Source organism: Salvelinus fontinalis, chromosome 3, assembly GCF_029448725.1.
Source record: "Salvelinus fontinalis isolate EN_2023a chromosome 3, ASM2944872v1, whole genome shotgun sequence".
Lineage (NCBI taxonomy): Eukaryota > Metazoa > Chordata > Actinopteri > Salmoniformes > Salmonidae > Salvelinus > Salvelinus fontinalis.
In genome coordinates, this window is record NC_074667.1 from 4860380 (window position 1) to 4878044 (window position 17665).

Here is a 17665-nt window from a genome sequence, read left to right on the forward strand (position 1 = left end):
TCCTCAAGTACACCACCAGAGGGTTCAAAAGAGGGTTCAAAGAGTATACACCACCAGAGGGTTCAAAGAGTATACTGTAACTAGAAATATTGCCTATGCTCCCCTCCCACTGTATATTTTGCAGTGGAAAGCGAGATGAAACCGGTTGGCCCCGACTGGTACGGGGTAGAGAAGGGCTTGGGGCGACGTGGGGGGAAATTGCTGATCTCACTACGCACGCACTACAGGTTTGACATTTCCCGACGCTGACAAACATTGTCATTGACAGCAAGAAACAAGGTGGATGGCAGCAACTGCATAGTCTACGTTTTAAATCTAGTGAATTATATTTTACTAAGTAGAAGATGAATACACGTTGGTTGCTGTGAGCAGTCAAACGTTTTAGTACAAAGCCAGCCAACTACTTTTGCAAAGACAGGACAGCTAACGTTGGCTAGCTTGCTGAGACAGTTTGCTAGCTACCTAACGATTAAACTGAGTATTTATTTGAGCTAAACACCATTATAGTATTACTGAAAGGTCCGCGCTTACTAGGTCTAACTTTTTGTTCAGCTAACAGTTCGCTAGTTGGTGTAATGACGACTTGTTTCTTGTAGCCTGTCACCGGCAAAATGACTGTCTTTGAAATTAATAATCGATCCCTAGCTAACTTCAAAGCGCTTTAAAGCCAGGTAAGGTATGTTTACGTGCCGTGTGCATGATATTTGACCACCTTTTCAATAGCTAAAAAGGTAGCTAACGTATTCAGTTTGACCTGATGTAGTCCTTTTTATAGTTGAATAGCTGTAGCGAGTCTCTGCAAAACATTGCATCATTATGTTGACGTGCGTATGTAATTGGTATAGCTATTAACCCCCTCACTGTAGTTGGGGCTGTAAACAAACAGCGACAAGACGGCAAGAGAAGGGAAGGAGGCGCACGAATCGCTCTTTCTGGATTCATCCACTGCATCATCAAAAATGGAGTTGGCACTGGTAAGTTAGTAACGTTAGCTACAAATGTATACATGAACACTATGTAGTCCACAGGCATTGTCTTTGTTACTATACGAGCGAGCTAACCTGACTGACAGAGTGATACTGAGTCTCAGAATATTCACTTTAATTAAAGATGCAGAAAACGCTCCGCCATTTCCTGGTTGCTAAAAATCTAATAGTTCTCCTAATTTAAGTTATGACAAAAGTACCATATAAACCGCTGTGAAATATATTTTCTATAACCAAACATTTTTTCAGATGTTTGTAGTTGGTGTACAAATGTAAGACGAAAAAACGAAATATTAAGGACAGGAAGCATAGAAATAACGCACATAGAGCAGATCTACTTCTTAGTCTTGCTTTCAATGAGAATGACAGAACTATAACTCAATTTCTGTGAATTTGGTCTTCACCCAAAAAGTTACATATTGCAGCTTTAAAATGTATGTCAAATTCAAACCAAATGATTGCAAAGTTAAACAAACCGTACAACTCTCTGCACAAGGACTACTTCTAACAATTTCCACAGAAAATGTTACTAAAACACATTTACTTGAACATTGCAGATCCAATGTTTGGTAACAGAATGATGGCACAAACCATCATTCTGTTAGCTAAATTTGTTTTCTGCAAAGATTTGGTTTGAATACCTGCGGTCATGGGCAAGATTTGACTATATTCTCCAGAAGTATGGAGTTGAAATCGTCCAAAGTGCACGGAGGTGAGGCCCAATACCCTTTTATGTTCTACAGGCAGCCTCTCATTGGTCATAGTTGTCTGTTGCCATGGCATTCTTTAGAAAAATAGGACATATTTTTTTGTAATGATGCGAATAATGGGTTGTGAGCCTAAGCCCGTGACGTCGTGGTAAAGGAGGCTGCCAAAGACTGAGAAAGTTGTATTTTCTGTGCAAACATTGTAAAATTAGTGTAGTAGAATATTACATTGGTTATGTCATCCTGGCCTGGGGAAGACAGTGTAGTGCACACAGGCTGAAAGTCACACATTCATTTGCATAAACAGATTCCCACCACCATCCAATTCTCAGTGACCCATATTTAGTGTCACACACACACACACACACACAGAGATGACAGACAGACTCTCACACACACACAGTCTAAATCACACACAGAGACACAGCCACTGCATGACTCATACATCATTTCATAGAGACAAAATTTGTCAGAAAGCGAGGGGAGGAGAGGAGAGAGAGCAGCGCAATTCTGTTGTGTATATGCATGTGTATGTGCGAATCAACGAGCAATTGAGAGAGAGAGAAACCAATTTAGAAGCCTGTGGGTGGGGGCGAGAAGAGAGGTAGCAGCAGCAAACCATTGTGTGTTAGATTGAGAGAGAGGGAAGCGAGAGATGGAGATGGCTTATTTTGTAATATGCTGTTCGTAGCAGCAGCACAGAGAGGGAGAGAGGTGAAAGAGGGAGACATGCAACAGAAACAGGATTCTCAAGGAGGCAAATCCTCAAGCATCTTGGGAAAGGTAGGGAGGATAGCCAGTGTGTATGTGTGTTACTGTCAAGTGCCAGTGTGGATGCGTTTTCATGCTATGCTGTTGTGCAGTTGTGTCTACATGCTTTTAAAAGTAATTGTTAATCACCATGATTACAGTATTTGAGATCCGGCATCATCCGCCTGTCAGCATCTATACTATATGTCTGTGTCCGTTTGTGTCATCTGTGAGTGTGTGTGTATATATGTTTGTGTGTCCATGTGTGTTTCAGATTGAGTGTTTAAAATTCACATGTACAGGGTTGCAGGTGTGATTGGAGGGTACAGTGAACATCTGCAGCAGGACTAAGTGAAATAAAACAATGAACATTTTTATAAAAAAACAACAATAGAAATAGCACTATATACATAACTGTAGCAGTGATGAATAAATACATGTCTTTTGAGGCTGACTAAAGACTGTTGAGGGGGTGAACATAGGGAGAAGCAGTAGACTGACTAAAGACTGTTGAGGGGGTGTGAAATAAAACAATATAAATAATAATAAGAATATACATATTAACAACTGCAACAGTGATGAATGTCATTGGGGTGGGGAGGAAATGTCCATAGGGGGAGTAGCAGGGGGAGGTGGTAGTAGGAAGTTGACTAGTGGTAGCTATTCAGCAGCCTGATGGTCTGGCGGTAGGAACTATTGGCCAGTTTTCGCCATGATGCTCCTGTACTGCCCGCGTCTGAGTGATAGAACCAGCGGTAACCAGCCGTGGCTATGGTGGCTGAGGTCCCTGATGATCTTCTTGGTCTTCCTGCAACACCTGGTGTTGTAGATGTCCTGGAGGGCAGACAGTGTGCACCCAGTGGTGCGTTTGGCTGCAGGAAGTGCCTTACGGTCAGAGGCAGTGGAGTTGCCGTACCAGGCTGCGATACAGCCCGACAGTATGCTCTCGTTGGTGCTCCTGTAGAACACTGAGGGCCCTCTGGGAGAGACCCAATTTCTTCAGCCTCCTGAAGTTGTTCTGCCGCCTTCACCACGGTGTCCGTGTGAATTGACTATTTTAGCTTTTCTAAGATGTCTACACAGAGGAATTTGAAGTTCTTGACCGTCTCCACGCGGTCCTGTTGATGAGGATGGGGGCTGTTCAACCTGGTTCCTACGGAAGCCCACAATCAGCTCCTTTGTTTTGCTGGCGTTGAGGGAGAGGTTGTTTACCAGGCACCATGCCGTCAGAGTGCCTACCTCCTGCCTGTAGGCCATCTCGTCGTCGTTGTTGGTAACCAGGCCTACTACTGTTGTGTTGTCAGCAAACTTGATGATTGACTTGGAACTGTGTGAGGCCATACAGAGAATACAGGGGGGGCCTGAGGACGCACCCTTGTGGGCCCCCAGTGTTGAGAATCAGTGTCGAGCACGTAATGTTGCCTACCTTCACCACCTGGGGGCGGCCCGTCAGGAAGTCCAGGACCCAGTTGCATAGGCAGGAGTTCAGACCCAGGGCCGTGAGCTTTGTAATGAGTTCATAGGGCACTATGGTATTGAAGGCTGAGCTGTAGTCGATGAACAGCATCCTCACATACACATTCCTTTTGTCCAGATGAGTGTGCAGTGCAATGGTGTATGTATGTATGTACGTGCGCCTGTGTGTTGGTATTTATCAGTGTGTGTCCCATTTATCCCTCCGTCTCGAGCTGTATTTAACGTTTGTCTGTGTACATCTCTCCCCTCCATGTTTGTCCATCAGACGTGTGAATAATGATAGCGCTGAGTCTCCGTGTGATTCGCCATGACGGCTCCTCTGTGTGTCGACTGTCAGCACGCATCTCCATCACCACTGGTTGTGTGTCGACTGTCAGCACGCATCTCCATTACCACTGGATGTGTGGGCCCTCGCCTGTGTTCTGTGGCTGCCGTTGTAATTTGTTGTATCTGCGGGTGTAAGCTGTATTGCCTTCCTGCATGCCCGTGTATGTAGCATCAGTCACACATAAAACGACATGTGGAACTGTGCTTATCCCCCGCTTTCTTTTTCTCACCCTCTTCTCTCCTCCCATCTCGCTCTCTCTCCATGCCCCCCCCCCCACCCAGGCGCATCCAGCTCTCAAGGCCTTCATGTGTGGCTCCTTGAGCGGCACCTGTTCCACGCTGCTCTTCCAGCCTCTGGACCTGGTCAAGACGCGCCTGCAGACCCTGCAGAACAACATGAAGCCTGGGTATGTAGTGGAGCTCGGCAATTTGGACACAAATCCATATCGCCATAAATTGACACATTTTTTGCGATTCAATTATGATCAATTATTATTTGGGGAGGTGCACAGTTACTCTCCATTTGCACCCTATTTACACTGTGTCAAGGAAATGGCCATAATATATTATCCAAAGTTATTTGGTTACCAGGTGATCCAGCGTTTAAAAGATGATGTAACGCTGCGACAGGACCTGTATTTTAAACAGACTACAAGCACCTGATGCGCAGCTTCAGCTTCAGCTAACTCATTGCCAGTCCTCACCAATACAGACAATCTAGAGGAGACAGTAGGGAACTGGGGAACCACAAAAAGAACACTTCTGACAAGCATGAAAATACTCACTCACCCAGTAATCCAATTTAGTTATAATGGTGATATACTGCTTATCCCATGACAGACCCTAGCTCCTGTCTGATGGAATCTTAGTTATGTTAGGTTAGATTACTTGTTGGTTATTACTGCATTGTCGGAACTAGAAGCACAAGCATTTCGCTACACTCGCATTAACATCTGCTAACCATGTGTATGTGACAAATAAAATTAGATTTAGATTTTTATTTTATTTTTTGTTGTTGATTGGGGAAGAAGTACATTTGACTTCATAAATCTTTTTCTGTGATAAACGGGGCCTCTAGCATTTCGCTACACCCGCAATAACATCTGCTAAATATGTGTATGTGACCAATCAAACTCGATTTGATTCATTTGGATGCTTTCTCAGAAAGTCTGAGTGGACAGGTAATGTGTGGTAGTAGATACTTTTCACATGGTGTATTCTCCTTCTTAATCCAGTGGTTCCTGATGCATGTGATCTGTATTGTTGTGCTACCATGAAGGACTGGGACTGGGAGAACAATGCTCTAGGGAAGTGGATCAGTATTCATAAAGCGTCTCAAACTAAGAGGGCGTATCTAGGATCAGTTTGGCCTTTTAGATCATAATGAATAAGATGAAAGGGGGGGACCTGATCCTAGATCAGCGCTCCTACTCTGAGACACTTTATCAATACAGCCCACAGGGGCGTACAGAACGACTGCTGAAATGAGGAGGAAGTAAAAAGCCTTTGACTTGTTTTCTGACAGTTGTAAACATTGTGCTTCCTTTTCTTCCTGCTTCCTCAATATAGCGCTCCAGAGTGAAGTTTCCTCTAGGTACAGATCTAGGATCAGTTTCCCGTCCCCCAATACTCATCCCCATCCCTGCGACACATCACTATGGCTGTCAGTCAGCCTTGGCATATTTGTTTCATGTGTCGTGCCCCAGCAGGGGAGAAACACCCTCACACACACACACACACACACACGACCCCCCTTCCACTCCACCCCTCGCCTGCACCATGAACAGTGCCCCTATGTTGAAAAGTGTAATTGATTTTTCACCACAAAGCAGCATGATGCCACAGACAGTGTACAGTGATGGGAGTCATATGACACAAACCATTTGACCTGAGACAGAGACACACAGAGAGAGAGAGAGAGCTTGGCAGGATGACGCACGTGCCTGGGGGGCTGCCAAGGCTCATTCCATCCTTCCCTCTGTGAGGATACTGTACTGTTGGGTTACAGTAGGGACAGCAGAGAGAGAGAGAGAGAGAGAGAGAGAGAAAGAGACAGACAGACAGACAGACAGACAGACAGACAGACAGACAGACAGACAGACAGACAGACAGACAGAGAGAGAGAGAGAGAGAGAGAGAGAGAGAGAGAGAGAGAGAGAGAGAGAGAGAGAGAGAGAGAGAGAGAGAGAGAGAGAGAGAGAGAGAGAGAGAGAGAGAGAGAGAGAGAGAGAGAGAGAGAGAGAGAGAGAGAGAGAGAGAGAGAGAGAGAGAGAGAGCGCAATGGAAGGATGATGGAGACTATTTAGGTGGCTTTGAGACAGATGTGTCTGATTGAGTATCTGTGTGTGTGTTATTATTATTGCTTCTTCAAAACCATCTGAACTGTACTTGGCTAGTACCATGGTATGCACATGGCCAGGCCCTGTGTGTCCTAAATGAGAGCTATATCTATGCCTCCTGCATACAGTAACACTTTTTACATTAGGTTAGCATTTTTAGGACAATGGATCAACAACATAATGTATGTATATTGGAACAACAAAGCTTTTAGGATGAAAACTCTGAAATTGCAGGCCTATGAGAAAGGCGACTTAGAAAAGACAAATAACCGTCCTATACTTGATAAAGCGCCTGCTCAATTCATAGCTTCGATGTAGTGCAGTGTCAACGACATGTAGGGCTTCACCGTCCTACTGGATCACATAGCAGTTGTTGTTTTCAACTCTTAATTATCGGCTATGAAAAGCCAACTGACATTTATTCCTGATTATTATTTGACCATGCTTGTCATTTATGAACATTTTGAACATCTTGGCCATGTTCTGTTATAATCTCCACCCGGCACAGCCAGAAGAGGACTGGCCACCCCTGATAGCCTGGTTCCTCTCTAGGTTTCTTCCTAGGTTTTGGCCTTTCTAGGGAGCTTCTACACCTGCATTGCTTGCTGTTTGGGGTTTTAGGCTGTGTTTCTGTACAGCACTTCGAGATATTAGCTGATGTACGAAGGGCTATATAAAATAAACTTGATTGATTGATTGATTGTTGCGAAATACTGCACTACACCCGTTTCAGCTCCGATGCTATTTTGCCATGACATTGTATTTCTTGTCCAGATTGTGAACCATCTTCTTTTGCGATGTGGCACGTTATGCCATCTGTAATTTCATTCCATCGGTTAGTGTGTGTTGCATAGTAAGTTGTGTGTGCAAACGATTCCTTATTGGGTTGTTGTCCCTGGGCACTGCTCTTGTCATGACTAAGGCTGTTATAGTGACCATATTACCGCCACACCGGCAGTCATGAGTCATGACCGCAGTCAAATTCCACATGACCGTTGAGTCACGGTAACGAGGCTCCAAAACTGCGCTCTGATGCCGCTGATAGCCAACCAAACTTGCTAACTTCTGCTAATGGCCAGTACGCAGCCCTTCATTGTCCCTTTAAATCACTGTGTTCTTCTGAAATAGGCTACATTTTCTTCACCTCATGTTTCTTTAGACCTGCCTAAAATAAACTATGGTTTTATTGTAATGCTGTAAGCAATATTAAATGGATTTATTGGACTTAAAATGTAGATGTTCCAAAGGTCTGCATCAGTGGCTTGTACAAAGGTCTGCATCAGTGTCTTGTAGGCTATGCGTGGTAGCCAGAAATGCTAAACACGTTTATGTTAATTAACAGTCAATTACCTTTAGTCAGGCAGTTAATTGCATCACAATCACCCACTGACAGCATTTCATGACAGCCCTAGTCATGACACTTGTTGACCTCTGCCTAATTCTTTTTCGCCATGCATTCGTCATGCTCTATTACATGCCTGTGTTTCAAATGGTGGAAACAGTTGTTGGTGTTACCTCGAGTGGTTGCTATAGTTGTGCGACAGTTCAAGCACATCGCCTCACTCTGCTCAATGTCACTAGGTTGAAAACCAAAATAGGCCCAAACAACTGACACAACGTCCTTATTTGGCAGCAATTGTTCTTGGATTTCTGGGACGGCAGTTTTTGTCTCCGTTCATTTGACCCCGCTAATGAACGAAGCTACTCGCAACATCACTAATGAACGAGGCCACTCGCAACATCACTTAGGGGAACTGCCAACAGCAGGTGTTGGAAGCTTGGGATAGAACAGGGCTCTGATTGGCTCAAATGAAACAGCATAGATGAAAGTGTTGTGCTCCGGCAGCGTGATGCTTTTCTCTATGCCGTTTTGCTTTCATAAATGCATTTGCAAAATTGCTTCGGTATGAAATGTCAGTGTCGGTCATTTTTTGGTTTCTTGTCCCAGCTCTAGTCTGTAGGACACACGTACACAGAAAGAGCCAGAGACACACAGGTACACACACGCGCGCATGTATACTTGCATAAACACCGATACAAACACGCAGAGACACACACACACACACTGCAGTGTAGAATCCCTCTTCAGTAGCTTTCAGACAGTTTGAATCCCCTCATTTGACCCATATATGCTAATTAGACACACTTCCATGCTAATAACTCCTCACTAGAATTGACCTCCAAAGACGTTTTGGGAACATATCTACAGGTGAATCTGTCTTTGTAGGCTTTCGCTTATTTTCAGGTATCCAGTCTCTTAGCTTAATGTGTGTGTGTGTGTGTGTGTGTGTAACCATTTATTTATCTCCTGTCTCAGAGCTCCTAAAGTGGGGATGATGACGGTGCTTATCCAGGTCATTCGGACAGAGAGCTTCCTGGGCCTGTGGAAGGGAGTGTCACCGGTGAGAGTCTAATCGAAACAGTCTGGCTTCCCTGTTCATCTTGTGGTTTACTTTCCCTGTTTTAACACAGTGTGTGTACAAAGTCTGGCTTAGTGTATCACTTTGGTTAGTTAATCTTGTTCTAAGAACCAGACTTTCTTAGTACATCACGTCACTCCAAAAACGACAGGACTTTTTTTACAACTGTTTTCTTTTGTGTGAACAATAGCAGAGGTGCATAAAGATGGCGGCCCCATGTACAGTTGAAGTCAGAAGTTTACATACACTTAGGTTGTAGTCATTAAAACTTGTTTTTCACCAACTCCACAAATGTCTTGTTAACAAACCATAGTTTTGGCAAGTCGGTTAGGACACAAGTAATTTTCCAACAATTGTTTACAGACAGATTTTTTCACTTATAATTCACTTTATCACAATTCCAGTGGGTCAGAAGTTTACATACACTAAATTGACTGTGCCTTTAAACAGCTTGGAAAATTCCAGAAAATGATGTCATGGCTTTAGAAGCTTTTGATAGGCTAATTGACATCATTTGAGTAAATTGAAGGTGTACCTGTGGATGTATTTCAAGGCCTACCTTCAGACTCAGTGCCTCTTTGCTTGACATCATGGGAAAATCAGAAGAAATCAGCCAAGACCTCAGAAAATAAATTGTAGACCTCCACAAGTCTGGTTCATCCTTGGGAGCAATTTCCAAATGTCTGAAGGTACCACGTTCATCATCTGTACAAACGATAGTACGCAAGTATAAACACCATGGGACCACGCAGCCGTCATACCGCTCAGGAAGGAGACGCGTTCTGTCTCCTAGAGATGAATGTACTTTGGTGCGAAAAGTGCAAATCAATCTCAGAACATCAGCAAAGGACCTTGTGAAGATGCTGGAGGAAACAAGTACAAAAGTATCTATATCCACAGTAAAACAAGTCCTATATCGACATAACCTGAAAGGTCGCTCAGCAAGAAAGAAGCCACTGCTCCAAAACCGCCATAAAAAAGCCAGACTACAGTTTGCAACTGCACATGGGGACAAAGATCGTACTTTTTGGAGACATGTCCTCTGGTCTGATGAAACAAAAATAGAACTGTTTGGCCATAATGACCATTGTTATGTTTGGAGGAAAAAGGGGGATGCTTGCAAGCCGAAGAATACCATCCCAACCGTGAATTATGGGGGTGGCAGCATCATGTTGTGGGGGTGCTTTGCTGCAGGAGGGACTGGTGCACTTCACAAAATAGATGGCATCATGAGGGAGAAAAATTATGTGGATATATTGAAGCAACATCTCAAGACATCAGTCAGGAAGTTAAAGCTTGGTCGCAAATGGGTCTTCCAAATGGACAATGACCCCAAGCATACTTCCAAAGTTGTGGCAAAATGGCTTAAGGACAACATAGTCAAGGTATTGGAGTGGCCATCACAAAGCCCTGACCTCAATCCTATAGACAATTTGTGGGCAGAACCGAAAAAGCATGTGCGAGCAAGGAGGCCTACAAACATGACTCAGTTATACCAGCTCTGTCAGGAGGAATGGGCCAAATTTCACCCAATTTATTGTGGAAAGCTTGTTGAAGGCTACCCGAAACGTTTGACCCAAGTTAAACAATTTAAAGGCAATGCTACCAAGTACTAATTGAGTGTATGTAAACTTCTGACCCACTGGGAATGTGATGAAAGAAAGAAAAGCTGAAAGAAAAAATTCTCTCTGCTATTATTCTGACGTTTCACATTCTTAAAATAAAGTGGTGATCCTAACTGACTGAAGACGGGGATTTTTTACTGGGATTAAATGTCAGGAATTGTGAAAAACTGAGTTTAAATGTATTTGGCTAAGGTGTATGTACACTTCCGACTACAACTGTCACAAATGCCTCGTTTGCGCATTTCACCGAATTGTACATTGCTCTCCTTGACTCTTTTATCATGTCCTCATTAGCACAGTATACATTATTCCAATTCTAGCCCCAAGATGGCAGCAATTTGAAAACCCAAAAGTTGATTGTGCTGATTTATTGTTGCTGAACCATGTCGCGCTCCGTCGTCTAAAAACTCAGTGGATGTCATATCTGAGTCCCAACATCTTTATCCACTTCGCCATTGTTTCTACCTTAAAGAAGAATTCAGCTACAAACTAAATATTGACCTTTCTCTCTCACCCTCCTCTCTCTCTCTCTCCCACTCTCTCCCCTCTCTCACCCTCCTCTCTCTCTCTCTGTCCTCACACACTCTCTCTCTCTCCCCTCTCTCTCTCTCCAGTCGTTTGTGCGCTGTATACCAGGCGTAGGGATCTACTTCTCTACTTTCTACTCACTGAAGCAGCACTACTTCCAGGAGGGCCGGGCCCCTAACGCTGGGGAGGCTGTGCTGCTGGGGGCCGGGGCCAGGGCCGTGGCTGGGGTTTGCATGCTGCCTGTCACCGTCATCAAGACACGCTTCGAGGTGAGAGCTTCTTCTCGGTGTTGTGAATGGGAATGGACTAAAATAAAAGATGGAGAGATGGAGAGGGGAAGGAGCTGGGATTAAGGCATGGTTGAGTGGGCGAGAGGTTGTTACAGCTATATGATGATGGAAAAAGACTTTGAGGCAATGGTGGAGGTGGAGAGAGAGGAGCAAGGATGAGGTGAGGGTTGCTACAGCCATGTATGTTTAGGATGGATTAGGAGGAAGATAAGCATGAATGGATGGAAGAAGGGGTGGAAGGATGAATGAATTAAGATGAGGAATGGTTCAGAATCAGAATGTGTGTGAGAGGAAAGGGAGAATGAAGTCAGGAAGTAAACAAAGGAGAAAGGGGAGGAGTTGGTGGTTCAGTAATAGCATAGAACAAGCACTAGCAGATAGGCTGGGATATTTCTGGTGTCTGTGGGCTGGAGCTGGAAGGTAGAATTAGAGAGGAGGATGGTAGAATTAGCAGCCTGCTGCCGCAGAGAGAGAGAGAGAGAGAGAGAGAGAAGGAGGAGATAAAGGGAAAAGAGAGGAGAGAGAGCAGAGAGAGAGAAGGTTATCTGATAGGAGAGCTGATTGCCTTGGGAACTAAACGCTTCTATTGAATAAATTCTGTCGTGTTGGTTTTATAAGGACCGAGCATCTAGCTGTGCATAGAGGATGTGTCACGACTACAAATGTTTAATGTAACAATGTCGCCTGCTAGTTTCCTCATCTGTATGACTACGATGTGTCATCTGTTTATTAATGGCGCTCCGTTGGTTTCCAGTGGTGCTGGATATCTATCTGGTTTAGTGTTTAAATGTTGCTAGTAGTTGTGTGTAATGTTGTGTATTGAGTTAGTATTCAATCAGTGGAGGTTGCTGAGGGGAGGACGGCTCATAATAATGGCTGGAATGGAGTGAATGGGAAGGTATCAAACAGATGAAAACCTTGTGTTTGATACCATTCCATTGACTCCATTCCGGTCATTACTATGAGCCGTCCTCCGCTGTATTCAGCGTTGGGGTCAATTCCTTTTCAATTCAGTCCATTGAAATGGAACCGACCCCAACCCTCGTGGTAATCTGTAGGTATTCCAGAGTGGACGGTATAACTACGTGATCTACTGTGGTTGTAGTGTATAATGGGGTGTATTACTGTGTGTGTTTTGCAGAGCGGACGGTACAACTACGTGATCTACTGTGGATGTAGTGTATAATGGGGTGTATTACTGTGTGTGTTTCGCAGAGCGGACGGTACAACTACGTGAGCGTCCTGGGAGCTCTGAAGAGTGTGTGTGAGACGGAGGGGCCCAGGGCTCTGTTCTCCGGGCTGACGGCCACACTGCTCCGAGACGCCCCCTTCTCTGGCATCTACGTCATGTTCTACAGCCAGGCCAAGAGGTCCCTGCCACCGGGTAAGAGAAACACACTCTATGTGAGAGGAGGGGAAGAGGGCGAGTGAGAGACTACAAAATGTCACACCGACACACTGAATAGTCAAGTGTGTTACTTCAGCAGGATTTCTTTACATTGGTGTCTGTTAGTGTAAACAGCTATTAAACGCCATGTGGGGTATTGTTTGCACTGAATTCCAAGTAATCCAGAATAATGACATGCTTATTTTATTTTACTAGGCAAGTCAGTTAAGAACAAATTCTTATTTACAATGACGGCCTAGGAACAGTGGGTTAACTGCCTTGTTCAGGAGCAGAACAACATATTTTTTTACCTTGTCAGCTCGGGGATTCGATCTTGCAACCTTTCGGTTACTAGTCCAACGCTTTAACCACTAGGCTACCTGACGATGTATTTTCTGTTAGTGCCCGTGTAGGTCTGACATTCTCTGTGCCGTCTCTTCCCTCAGAGGTGAGCTCGTCGCCCTATGCCCCGTTGGGGAACTTTGGCTGTGGGGTGATGGCTGGAGTCCTGGCCTCTGTGGTCACCCAGCCAGCCGACGTGGTCAAGACTCACATCCAGGTCAGCCCCGCCCACTGGACCACTAAGGATGCCATTCGCTACATCTATACGGTGAGGCCTGAATCTTAATGAAAATATACACTACATGATTCATTTCCTATGTTTAAGGTACCATTCTTGGTCTTCCAATTTTTCCTATTCTGAGGGTATTTTAATCCATGAGATATAGCTATGGATTTGAAGCACTTCTTATTGAATGTAAATGTTCCTCCAAAAGTTGTTTTTTACCAACTGAACAGTGATTGAACTCTCCTCTTCTCTCTCCTTCAGGAGCATGGTCTGAGGGGTTTCTTCCGTGGGGCTGTGCCACGCTCTCTGAGGAGGACTCTGATGGCAGCCATGGCCTGGACCGTCTACGAACAGCTGATGGCCCGCATGGGACTCAAGTCCTGAGGAGAGGAGACAGGGAGGAACTGATAATAGAAGAATGACGTGGGGACTTGTTTTTATACAAAGCAGCAGTTTGAAGGGGATGAAAGTGAGGAGGATGAGAAGGAAGGAGAGAGAGGAGGTGTAGGGACTGTTTATCACTGCAACTAGCTTGGGAAAGAAAAAGAGGTGGGTGTCGGTGGCATGGAAGAGTGAAAGGTGTGTGTGTGTTTTACATGTTGATGTTTATGAGAGTGATTGTGAATGTTTGATGTCTGTCCTTACATTGTCAACCCTGACCTTAAATGACATCCCCTTCTGCTGAGAACTGAACTGATCCCTCTGAGTGTGGAGACCATAGAGAACTATCTATTTCTATGGGGGAGACCATAGGGATCTATTTAATTACATTTCTATGGGGGAGACCCTCTCAGACTGGGGAGACCATAGAGAATGATCTAGTTATATTTCTATGGGGGAGACCCTCTCAGACTGGGGAGACCATAGAGAATGATCTAGTTATATTTCTATGGGGGAGACCCTCTCAGACTGGAGAGACCATAGAGAATTATATAATTATATTTATATGGGGGAGACCCTCTCAGACTGGAGAGACCATAGAGAATTATATAATTATATTTCTATGGGGGAGACCCTCAGACTGGAGAGACCATAGAGAATTATATAATTATATTTATATGGGGGAGACCCTCTCAGACTGGAGAGACCATAGAGAATTATATAATTATATTTCTATGGGGGAGACCCTCAGACTGGGGAGACCATAGAGAATGATCTAATTATATTTCTATGGGGGAGACTCTCAGACTACGACCACTGTGGTTTAGCTCTGGATACCACTCCAGTGACAGAGACTTTCGCCGACTGTCACCCACTTTCCTATGACTATGAATGACTGTGACTAACATCTAGGTGTCTCTAACACTCCCACTCCCAAGACGAAACAGCAGCTTTGATTGAATTACCTCAGCAAGAGGTTTTCTGCTGGCTAAAAGTGTAGTGGACTGGACAAAGCAACCCAGTGCCATAACCATGCCACATATTTACAAATGACCGGCAGAATACATTATAACAGCACAGTGATTATTGTGACCTGTCGACTGACTGAAGGAAATACGATATTTATTGACTGACTAAAATATTTCTTACTAGCTTGGACAATCAAGACAATATTGCTGTGCATTGTAGCAAAAGACTAGGCTGATATTTTCTATACTGCAACTGCACAATTAGCTACTAGCAACTTGGCATTGGCATACTTAGCCATATTAAAATAGTGTACAGCAGGTGTTCTCTGTACCCAATTCAACTTTGATCTCATTTCTAGTGCATTCCATTCTGGTTGCAGTGTTGTAGACCAGATGTGCTTTATCTAACCAGTAATGATAGTCAATCCCAGAGCCATAGATGGATAATTGGCTCTTGTCAATGCCATTGGAACCCAGACAATGCAACTCTTTGGGGCTGTGGCATTATGAGACAATAGTCAACATCGCTATCATGAACATGCAGCTTCAGCATCACTGTATTACATGGGCTGGATTGAGTAGTCACGAAAAGAAAGCAAAACGGAGGGACTAGCTGATCTTGTCCTATATGAAATGTAAAATGTTTTTGTTTTTCAATGCAAAACATTTTGCTACGGTGTGCACTAATGTACACTACCCAGCTAAATATAGGAATCCATATCAGTGATGCACAGCCATGGTCCTGGATGGTCTCTGTTATTAGTTTTGTAAATAAATAGGCCTATGTATTCAGTATTTTGAGTAGTTCATTTTTGGAAGCCCATACACGTGTATATTTTTTTAACACACAGTGTTCAGTGTGCCATGTCATGGGTATTATTTTTGAACATTTTTAAAGAGATGTGTTATATTGAAAAGTATTGTTACAGATTCAAAATATACACTAAGTGAGCGCTACTCAGTATTAGGAGGGTGTTCTTAATGTTTGGAATACTCAGTCTATAGAGCCTGAAGCTTCGAGGACCAGAGATGGCTGAGAGAAACTGATTTAAATCCAATACCATCACTACAATCACTGTTTGCCAACTGTTTTTGCTTTTTACACACACAAATGAAAATGACATAACATAGCTTCAATATACACTCAGTGGCCAGTTTATTAGGTACATCCATCTAGTACCGGGTCGGACCCCCTTTGCTTCCAGAACTGACTGAATTCTTTGGGGCGTGGAAACATTGCTCAATTGCTATCAAGGGACCTAACGTGCGCCAGGAAAACTTTACCCACACCATGACACCACCGCCACCAGCCTGGATGGGGAAATGGACTCATGCTGTTTATGCCAAATCCTGACTCAGGAACAGGAACCTGGATTCGTCGGACAAGGCAATGTTTTTCCACTCCTCAGTTGTCCAGTGTTGGAGAGCACGTGTCCACTGGAACCGCTTGTTTATAACTGATAGGAGTGGACGCCGGTGTGGTTGTCTGTTGCAATAGCCCATCCTAGACTAGGCTAGATGATTTGTGCATTTCGAAATGCCGTTCCCCGACATTATTTGCCTGTTTGTGGCCTTCCCGTTAGCTTGCACGATTCTTGCCATTCTCCTTCGACCTTTCATTAACAAGCTGTTTTCACCCACAGGACGGCCGCTTACTGGATGTTTTTCGTTTGTCGCACCATTCTCTGTAAACCCTAGACACTGTCGTGAGCGAAAAGACCAGGAGGCCGACCGTTTCCGAGATACTGGAACCGGCGCGCCTGGCACCAGCGTTCATACCACGCTCAAAGTCGCATAGGTTACTCGTTTTTCTCATTCTAACGTTCAATCGACTGGTAACTAAATGCCTCGATGCCTGTCTGCCTGCTTTTTATAGCAAGCCACGGCCACGTGACTCACTGTCTGTAGGAGCGAACCATTTTCGTGAACGGGGTGTACCTAATAAACTGGGCGCTGAGTAGTTTGAGTCATTGAGAGGGGATCACTGAGTTAACCCTAGCTCAATGCCAGTCAGTGAATGCACTTTAGAATTCAATGCATATTCATTTATTCATTCAAGCCCCTTAGCGGCAGGTAAAAGGACTGGGGTGATTGACGTTTCTTGAGAATTGGTAGCTCTTCAGCCCTTGTCTGTGTGTTTGTGTTGTCGTAACACAGTAACAACTCTTAACACCAAATTGTTCTGTGCCGTAACATTTTTGCCTTGGCGATTATCATCGCTATCACTATTGTCCTTGATATTGTGACTTTACACTGTATATTGTCTGTTATTATTGTCAATATTTTGTCTGTGCATGTGAGTTTGCTCAGACCGATGCTGTGCCTGTTTTGTTTTTAAGTGAATAAAATTCCCCCCATTTTTGTACAATTCCTGGTGTTTATTTGATTCAATCTTTGCCTAGATTAACTTCAACATTGGTTCATCATGTTATCATGCTTTGTGGGTCTCTTTACCTTGAGCTGCTGTATTTTCAGGCTCAAACCTCAGTACCATGGGGTGACTACAACGCTGATCAAGGAGTTAACCAGCAAACCTGCCTAAATAGTCAAGTTAATTTTTTATTTATTTAAACAAGCATGAGATGGGCATGATCTAATTGATTCAACAAATGAACACACATCTAAGTTTAGCTTTTATAATGAACCAGAAGATCAATAGTTATTTCTGGTTGCTTATCAAAGTTAGCTGGCTAACTCATTGATCCTAATTTGTTGTATAGCCCGTTGGTCTCTCCAAAGCAACACCACATTGACATAACAGACAGTGACAGGCTACAGCTCATGTCCTCAGAAATCCGGGGTCCATGTGTCCTGAGGAAGAGACAGGCACTGCACTAGATAGCCCCACAACTGACTTTCCCTGATGTGGAGAGAGGGGGGAAATAATCAGAGTGTGATGACACATGCTGATAT

General features: G+C 44.1%; 1 protein-coding gene across 7 annotated transcripts; it reads left to right on the top strand.

The window, feature by feature from the left end:
- Positions 1-91: 91 nt before the first annotated feature.
- On the top strand, positions 92-17120 carry LOC129836289 (mitochondrial glycine transporter B). 7 transcript variants are annotated; one of them, XM_055902279.1, is made up of 10 exons: positions 92-279; positions 597-671; positions 867-974; positions 2385-2476; positions 4529-4653; positions 8903-8987; positions 11245-11427; positions 12664-12832; positions 13282-13445; positions 13665-17120. In XM_055902279.1, the coding sequence occupies exons 4-10, from the start codon at positions 2423-2425 to the stop codon at positions 13785-13787; spliced, it is 903 nt and encodes a 300-aa protein (XP_055758254.1). In that variant the 5' UTR covers positions 92-279; positions 597-671; positions 867-974; positions 2385-2422; the 3' UTR covers positions 13788-17120. The 7 variants fall into 7 exon arrangements, with proteins under 7 accessions (XP_055758254.1, XP_055758236.1, XP_055758245.1 ...); XM_055902261.1 differs by having other exon boundaries at positions 92-676; XM_055902270.1 differs by having other exon boundaries at positions 92-671; positions 846-974.
- Positions 17121-17665: the final 545 nt, after the last annotated feature.

Bases quoted from the DNA above. Each gene is read 5' to 3' on its own strand.
- LOC129836289 (XM_055902240.1), top strand. From the start codon at position 2,372: ATGCTGTTCGTAGCAGCAGCACAGAGAGGGAGAGAGGTGAAAGAGGGA. The intron at 8,988-11,244 runs GTGAGAGTCTAA...CTCTCTCTCCAG, and splicing joins TGTGGAAGGGAGTGTCACCG to TCGTTTGTGCGCTGTATACC. The intron at 13,446-13,664 runs GTGAGGCCTGAA...TCTCTCCTTCAG, and splicing joins CCATTCGCTACATCTATACG to GAGCATGGTCTGAGGGGTTT.